The sequence below is a fragment of the Lates calcarifer genome, linkage group LG10 (genome assembly GCF_001640805.2).
Source record: "Lates calcarifer isolate ASB-BC8 linkage group LG10, TLL_Latcal_v3, whole genome shotgun sequence".
Lineage (NCBI taxonomy): Eukaryota > Metazoa > Chordata > Actinopteri > Centropomidae > Lates > Lates calcarifer.
The window spans coordinates 21,352,043-21,361,175 of record NC_066842.1 but is presented as its reverse complement, the minus strand read 5'-3'; the positions used below and the strand labels follow the sequence as shown (position 1 = coordinate 21,361,175).

The window sequence follows — 9,133 nt, the reverse complement described above, 5'->3', positions numbered from 1 at the left end:
CACACACATGCACACACACACACACACACACACACCATTCAAGCCCAACCCTGCCCACCCACCCATCCCCACCCCTGTCCCCGGCCTCCCACTGACAATCAAGAGACCGCCCAGTAAAACAATATAGCATCCACACAAAAGCTTCAATAATACACCACTGTCCCACCATCAAAAGGCTACTGGTTAAATTGAACAGTGCAGAGTTCAGCTTGCTTGTATGCCAGGTAGAAAAGACAGGCTCCTTATTACCTCTGAAAATGATCAGAAATGTCTTGAGGTGGACATACTGTACTATTTGTGCCTAAACACCAGAGCAACTGCACTGACCTACTTATGAAACCTTGTAATTACCTTATTCAATCACAGTCAGAAACATTATAGTAACTCACAATGTACAGTAGGTTTATGTCATTATAATATACAGTTGTATATTTTCTCTTCAGAGAACAGACATGACAGGCTAAGCAAATCCATCAGTGCAGCCTCAAAGACTGAATCGTGGTGATTTCATGATCTTTCCTTTAGTGTCACCTTCAGGTCAAAATTTCTACTTACATATAAGAAATTCTATAAGATGTAAGAAATATAAGAAAAATCTAACAGGCATATTCTCAATCAATTCATTGGGAACACTCATCCCACCTAGAGGATGAGCAATCTCCATTTTACCCTTAAGCCATAATGTCACATGAAAACACAAGCAACTAAAACATCTCACTCAATGTCAGCTGGGATTGACTCCAGCCCCCCTGGTGGCCCTTAAGGATAGAAGGTATTGATGATGGATTGGAGATAATGTTTTTTCTTTGTTTGTTTGTTTGTTTGTTTTTGTTTTTTTTTTTGTTTTTTGTTTTTTTTGTTGTTGTTAACTAACAAAAAGGGGAGAAGTGAGCATTTATGTTGTGTGACGTTCATAACATTTGACTGAAGAGCTATACCAATCAGCCATAACATTATGACCACTGACAGATGAAGTTAATTACTTTGACGTGTACCACCCACCTAAATATTATTGTACACCAAGCACAGCCCCCCATCGCAACAGCACTCCCCAATGGCAGGGGCCTCCCCCAGATGAATGAAGGACCAAAGGTTTCCCAGCAGAATATTGTAACACGATGCAGATATTGTATTATGCTATGATTTACAACCTGTAAGCTTCACTATGAAAACAGTGGGCAGTTTGTTGGTTGAATAAAAGTCACAACATAGCTTATGGAGAGTCTTTTCTCTGTGATGAGTAATTTAAAACAGGCTGAAAAGTGGTGTTTTACTGCCCTCTCTGGTTGAAAGATTCAGGTGTGCTTCACCTCTGACCACACCCAGCATCAGGGGTGTGCTCTGTTACACCTGTAACCACACCTGACAGTGATGTCATGGGGACCTCAGGTACACCTGTATATAATCACTGATTTTGGACACTTGGGGACATTAGTCCTCATTGAGCTGAACATCACACACATCATGAAATTGTCAGTGGAAACAGGTGTCAGGTGTCACAATCCTTGTGTATTTTAATTTTACCTAGAAATGTTTTGAGGAACTGAGGAGAACTGCAGAGTCAGGTGATCCTCTGTGGGTTTGTCACTACAAGAGAGTCCTTTCAACATACACACGATGATTTGACTTTGAATCTGATTTTATTATTTGTTTCAGTGAAACAAATCACAGTATTTGGATAACATCTGTCTTGGAATTGTATCTTGTGAACCATCATGCCGTTTATCTTAGCTGGACCTTCATGCTATATGGTTTCGGGGTCTGAGTTGTCCCAAAAAGAGGAGTGAAATCTGGTTCTCCTGCATCCTCGGGCCAGATGAACTTGAACCTCCTCAGCAGAGTCACCACAGTGAGGAACAGCTCCATACGAGCAAGACCCTCTCCAAGACACATTCGAGGACCTGCAGTTTAAAATACCCACAACATAAGCATGACAAATGCTGCTTATTTTCTCCAACCAGATGATATAAATTACAGCCTTAATCAGTCTTTATGTGTATAACATACATACATACCTGCAGAGAAAGGCATGAAGGCCTCAGGTTTGACAAATTCTCCCTGGTCATTGAGGAAGTTTTCAGGTTTAAATTCATGTGGAGATTTCCACTGTCCCTCCTCAAACAGCACTGAGGACAGGTTGGGGATAATAATGGTTCCCTGAGAAACAAACAACAACATAGCACATAAGTATGTTAAATGTGTAAGCACATAACTATGACTGTCACTGCTGTGTTACCTTTTCCCCATGCCTCCACATATATCTCCATTCTATCAGAAGCCCTTCAGTTATTACTCGAAAATAAGAGCCTCAGTACTTACATATTTTCCATAATTGCACAGAGAGATATGAAATACCTTTACTCTACATATGCAGTTCTTCAGTAGTTGCTGTAAGTGACTGGTGGTGTTTGAGTGCTTTCTGCTTTAGCAGATTTTCACATCATCATCTCAAGAAACAGAGCATAGATTTAATGTAGCATCAGAAGAAAGGACATCTGAGTTTTGAGTGGAAAAAGTTTTGTGTTTGTGCACCAAAAACTTGAATGTGAAGTCCCATTACAATTCAAAACTACTGTATATCAACCATAAATATTTTAGGCGTTATAGCAATATTTTATATAATGAAATGATTGTAAAGATGCTGATTTCTCTATTATTTAATCTCAAGTAAATTTGACCTATAATTGTTACAGGGGGGATAGTAGCATATTCTGTATCATTTCTGATAGAACAAATTATTGTCAATTTACCCTGGGTATGGAATATCCCATTAACTGTGTGTCTTTAGTGGTGCAGTGGAAAACACTGAGAGGAACAGTGTTAGCCATCCTCTGGATCTCATGAATGACAGCCTGCATGACAGAGACAGCTCTTAGAGCATTACAATGTAGCAGTGAAACACCCAAAAGATTTAAAATTGTATTTACAACACGTTACTTCACAAGAAAATCAGACACAGTGTAAAGGTGTAAACGAGTATTGTTCAGTAGTCCTTATACCTGCACATAAGGCATCTGGTGCCTGTCTTCAAAACTGGCTAGATCCTTCCCATCAAGAACTTTGTCTATTTCCTGCTGACAGCGCTCTGAGAAAGACACAAAGACATCAGACTGTGAAGGAAAAAAAGAAGCTTCTCAGTTAACAGAAAGAAAAGATGCTAGATGTGTCTCATTTTATGTTGATGTGTTACATGACAGACTGAACTGTGTCAGCTGGTTCAAAAGCACAGTGTGGATCTTTAATGTTGTTTGTTGAGACAGAGGATGAGTTGTAGGCGTGTCTGTCAAAACATACAGCATACACCGTGACACCTATGTTTAAGGGACCCTAGATTAAATTCAGTTCACCATGATGTTATTTCAGGACCCCTGCAGAAGAGGAATGGTCATACTGTAAACATGACCACTTTTAACACAACAACTGCCAGAGCTCACAAGACAGTCCTGTATCTGTTAGAGTGTCGTTTTCTGCAGGAATCAAAATGTGCGTGATTGGCTCTTGCCTGGCTGTCACTTGCTTTGTGTCAGAAGACATTTACATAAAGTTAGTTGCAGCTTTCTCCTATAATATCACCTGGTGCCTTTTAAATCTCTGTAGCTCAGGTGACACAAGGCTGCAATGTCAGGCCCCATCCACAATGTACAGTGGACAGCCCTCTAGAGTCACCAGCTCTGCTACCACTACCAGCTCTGTAAGACTGCACTGAGCTTGGAGCTAAATGCCAATGTCACCATGCTAACATGCTCACAATGACAATGCTAACCTGCTCCCTGTTCCAGGACTGTCTCTGATGATCCTTGTACAGCTTAGTGCACCACAATAAGGCAAAGAAGATACCACTCTACACTTACTTGGACAAGCAACACAAAAGTGAGATTATTGCTTCATCATAAACTGTTTTGGTTTTTTGGGTTTTTTTTTTTTTTTTTTTTTTTTTTTTAGCTTTAAAAGAGACAAGACCTCAAAAGTGAGGACTAACTAGTTATTTTGGCATCCATCTCAAAGTTGTTGAGATGTAGTATTTCACTCTGGACCAAAGTGGTGCACAGATCACATTGCCTCTAGCATGGATTAAAAAGACAAATAATAGATACCCTGTATCTGTGGATAATTCATCAGGTAAAGGAAGGCGGCAAGCAGGGTGTTGGCGGTCGTGTCAGTTCCAGCAAAGTGAAGATCCAAAATAAATGCACAAAGTTGGTCTTCAGAAAATGATGAGTCATCATCTCCTCTCTTTGGAGACAGACAGGACAGAAAAGGAGTGCTTGAATAATGAAAACTCTCCCCTCATTATTATCTAATATCTCAGCTAAAATATCTGACTTGAACACAACATGTTAGTTTCATACTATCTGCTCTGGGCAGTATTCTGCCTCTTGACAAAAAGAGATGCACACACCTTGTCCAGTTCATCCAGGTAGCAGTCTGTGAAATGTCGTGGTTTACCAGGAACTCTGGTCTTTTTGTTCTCAGCCAACATCTCTAAACGTCTTTCATGTGCACTCTGGCAAGAAAAAAAGTTCTGGTGAAACATTTTAAATTAATGCTGACCTTGAGATAGTCTGGCCCTTCTGGTGATTTCCCATTGTGCCATATTCAGTAACAAAGTAACAATGTTAGTCAGCAGCTTTGTTAAGATTTGCTGTTTGGGCCATTTCTAATCACTTCGTCATAGCACCATGCAGCATTCAATTGTCAAGGCAATTGTTGTATAATGTTTCAATGTGCCTTCAGTTTGTGCAGAGAACGATCTACTAATCAGGCAGACTCATCCAGCAGTATCACCCTGCAGCCACTTTTACTACAGTATATTCATTCTGTCTGTTCTACTGTAATTATTTGTTTTCCTCTGTCTTTCATGTCTTTCTTAACTTTTTTGTGTCCTTCCACACTCTTTATCCTTCCTTTTTATTTTTCTTTCATCTTTCTTTCCACGTGTCCTTATTTTTTTTTTCTTTTCTTGGTGGTTTTCTTTATTTCTGTCAATATTTCCTTCATTCCTGCCTTTCTTCCTAATATTTTAGCCATGCCAGCAGTGTAAAATATCTCTGACTTTTCATTCATCAGCTCATCTTTTTTTGTTTGTTTGTCTTTGTTTTGTCTTGGGGGGTTTTTTGTTTGCCTTTTGTTTCATACTTAAAATTGCTGGATGGAATGCCATGAAATGCGGTGCAGACATCCATGTTCTGCTCTGAATTTACTGAATGAATATAGCGCCACCATCAAGTTAAAATATCTGTTTGACCAATTATTGTTAAATATCAGCAAATTAATAACATTCCCAGTAACCTAAGTTGTACTTTGTGTTTTAAGGTCATTAGCAAATGTTAGCATGCTACCACACTAAACTTAGATGGTAAACATTATACTGGCTAAACATTAGTAGGTTGCTGTCATTATGAGCATGTTAACATGCTGACTCTAGCAGTTAGCATTTTGTTCAAAGCAGCATCACAGAACTGCTACCATGCTTGAATGCTACTCTTCCTTGGTTGGCTGGTCATTTTTTAGGTCAGGCCTTTTTATTCCTTGTTCTTTGCAAAGAAATTACCACATACTTATCAACACCACAAATTGAGCTCACGCACCATTAGCTGTGCAATAAACATCATTTAATGGTTGTTTGCTGAACTTTGAAATGAAAGCTTTACATAACCTACCTGGAACATTTTAAAGGCTTTCTGAAAGGGCAGTGGCAGGTTCCGTACCATGGGAAGAGAGTCATAAATCTGTATTTAAGAGCAAAATGATAAATGACAACGTTTTAAAAAGCCCCTAAGCATTGACTCTAAGACAGCCCTGCAACTGCAGCAGTGAGTCCCTGAGGCAACAGGAATCAGGAGTAATATCCACAGGCCAACAGGCCAACAGGCTGGCAAGCATTGAGTCCATGTCTAACTTTGGTACATGGATTAAATCTGGGGAGCCCTGAAGCTCCCAAATGGTCTCAACATTCTTTTGCACAGGGATTGCAGTTCAGCATGTGCAGAAAATGTGCAAGGCAGTGAGAATGTTCAAAAGATGGCATTAGCAGTAGTTGAGTTCTGTGCAGTACATGGGTTTATACAGGCTTGTAGTACTGAACAGTCTTAGCAATGTGCTACAGTTAAGCTAATCCTGACAATTTCAGTTTAACATAATTCAGTATTCATCATCTTACACTGTTTTAGTGAGAAAGCTTACATGTTACTGTGTGGCTTTGTTGTCAAAAATATAACTCACCATTCCCCAGCGTCCGTTGATTATTTTGGAGGTCTCATGAAAAAGGCTGACAGAAAACTTCATGAACTCATCCTCATAGCTGAACTGTCTAGCAAATAGAACTTGGCAGATAACGTTGGAAGCAGCATAGTGGAAGAGCAGATGAGGATCCACAGTTTTACCTGGAAAAACAACACAAGCAATGATTAATGGGCATGACCAGAGAATTATCTCCAGATATTCTGCTCAATATCAATGTTTACCCACTTAATAAACAATCTCTCTGTCCTGTTTAGAGAGTAGACGTACCGACACTCTGCTCCAGAAGCTTTATAATGTGAAGTACTTCTCCCAGAATCCTCTGCTCCATGGACTGTTTGCCCAGACCAAAGTTTCTCAGAGTCGTCAGACCAAAGCGCCGATGCTCTCTCCAGCCAGGGTTGTAATCTGCTAGAACCACTCCTGGAGCGTGAGCTACATGCACAAAAAGTCAACTTAGAACTTTGAAGGAAAAGCATATGTACTATCAAACACATTAATAATTTAAGGCACTGAATGAAAGTGTCACAGTGTTTTCATGTTTTGCCCTTCTGTTTCCAAGTTTTATTTCCTGTCTGAACTTCCTGGGTAGTTACTTATACATAACTGTTTGAGACAGAACTGTCAGACAGTAGTAAGAAAGAAAAAATGGATTAGTATTGGTATGTGACGTGGCTAGCTACTGTAGCTAATATTATAATCGTTACCTTGCTGATGAATGAAGCAGCACTTTGTTCAGTGTGATAAAATGCCACACAGGGAATCAGCCACAAGTCCATCATCTTCTCATGTTAGTGAGGATGTCAGACATGGTTACAACTCACACCCAGTTATTTACCAATTACCAGTAATGCATTAGTACCAGTCAGTCAGTCAGTTCAAGAGAGATATCAGGTTCTGATCCTGTGTTTTCAGTTAGGACTGCCTTTTTGTGTATATACTGTATGGGTTATAAATATGAATGAATTCTAAAGTTTTGTAAGATTTCTTGTTCCATCAGACTGGTACTGGCACTTGTTGGAAATTAAATCAGCTTATTTCTGCAAATATTTTTTTATTATGAAGTACAGTAATCCTCTCTCCCTGCAGAGGTCAAAGTATCATGGCTTTCCACCTTTGTCTGGGTATAATTAAGACCTAAAATCATGACAGAAAATAGGTTCTATAATGTTGTTAAACAACATAGTGAAAGCATCACACAGTAATTAAACTATGTAGAGAAGAGGGTGAAATATGAGATTTCGTATTATATAGGCTTACTTAAATGTGTGTTATAAACACTTCATTACTGATCATTAATATGCACTACAGATGCTTATATTTACTTGCTGGTTTAGTTACTTGCATTATATTAGTTGTATAAAAAGTAGAAGGGAGCTAGAGGACAGAAAGTTGAATGAGCCAAATCTTGCTCTGTACCTTTCATTTGAACAGCATGATTGACCATTAGGTCTTGTGGTCTACCAGAGAAGTCAGCAGCTTTGTTGACCAGGGCTTCTTTCAGGGCCTCCAGCCCATTGATAACGACCGCAGGTCTGGAACCAATAAAAAGGCTGTAGACATTACCGTAGCGTTTGGCCAGCTAGGGACAGAGACACATATAGTACCAGACCAACTGGGACTTTAGTGACATGCTTTTTACTCAGTGAAATCATTAATCAATGTAATGAGTCAGTTATTTACAAGTTATTTGTATTTCTATTATTGTTAGTAGCAGCAGCAGTAAAAAGTTGAAGGGCTCATGACACGAGTCTGGTTACCAGAACAACAGTAGAAAAGCATTTTCTGTCTCTGGATCCCAGACAAAGGCTGTTAAATAAATGTTATTTGAAAATCCTTGGCTAAAAACTGGAGTGTTCATATAAATTCTGAGAAATAAAAGCATGTACACAAACAACATGACCAGACATGAATATATCAGAGACCATAAGAGATGATTATATCTTAAATTGTCCATTAGGACATGAATTTAGCACATAGATATAATAAGCATATTGGTTCTCTAAGGAACAGTATTTAACTTTACCCTCTCCAGATCTGCAATGGGACTCTTCCAGATTGAGCTGCAGCAAGTTTCCAAAGATAGGGAGGGCTCGAGGGCCTGGAGGAAAATTTTTAGCCCTCTGAGTCTGACAGAGGAGTAGAAAGAGCAAAACAGCCACCAAGAGTAGAGCCACAGATGCAAACATGATGAATTTGTGGTTCTGATTAATCCACTCTTTCCTCCTTATATTCTGCCAAATTATGCTCTACAAGTACACACAACCTTTGTTCAGCCATGTGACCTGGAAAGTGATAAAATCAGATCAGTCATCTTGTTCACCACTGACATGACCTGAATATCTGCAGCAATCAGCAGACAAGAGACCACTCACCACACTTTGACACAATAGATAAAAAAAAAACACATTTTAGAGATTTGCCAGATGTTCCTCACTGGACATGCACACCTTCAATGCTCAATCTTATGTACATCCAGACATAAAATGCTTTTTGTTTGTTCAAATGAATAGTGTTAATTGCATTCCCAAAGCTGTCCACTTGAGGGAGCCATTAATCAGTTAAAAACTAGCAACAACATTCTAAATGCTGTCCATACCAGGAAGATGAAAAGTGGTCAAAGGTAGACATAATCATAACTCAAGAATAATTTTCAGTAGGTAACATGTAAACCAGTTAAGTTTTTTTTGACCTCAAGTTTAGCTCTTCCAGCTGCAATACTGCTTCATTTTAACCAATTAATTTTATATGTATACCTTTATATGTATACCTTTATATGTATACCTCAGTGATTCTAATCTTAATCTAAATGACTATAGTCATAGTGCACAACTGTGCAGTATAATGCAATCCAATATAAAATCCTTGCATTAAAACTGCTGTAAGTTTGTGT

General features: G+C 39.0%; 1 protein-coding gene across 1 annotated transcript; it reads right to left on the bottom strand.

The window, feature by feature from the left end:
- Positions 1-1,603: 1,603 nt before the first annotated feature.
- On the bottom strand, positions 1,604-8,619 carry LOC108901876 (cytochrome P450 2D15-like). The gene is given in 12 exon segments (XM_018703533.2): positions 1,604-1,901; positions 2,016-2,157; positions 2,751-2,852; positions 3,000-3,085; positions 4,095-4,233; positions 4,400-4,504; positions 5,661-5,729; positions 6,223-6,383; positions 6,511-6,675; positions 7,660-7,822; positions 8,267-8,293; positions 8,295-8,619. Coding segments are annotated over 12 exon segments (1,473 nt in total). The 5' UTR covers positions 8,430-8,619; the 3' UTR covers positions 1,604-1,722.
- Between the last annotated feature and the right edge of the window lie 514 nt (positions 8,620-9,133).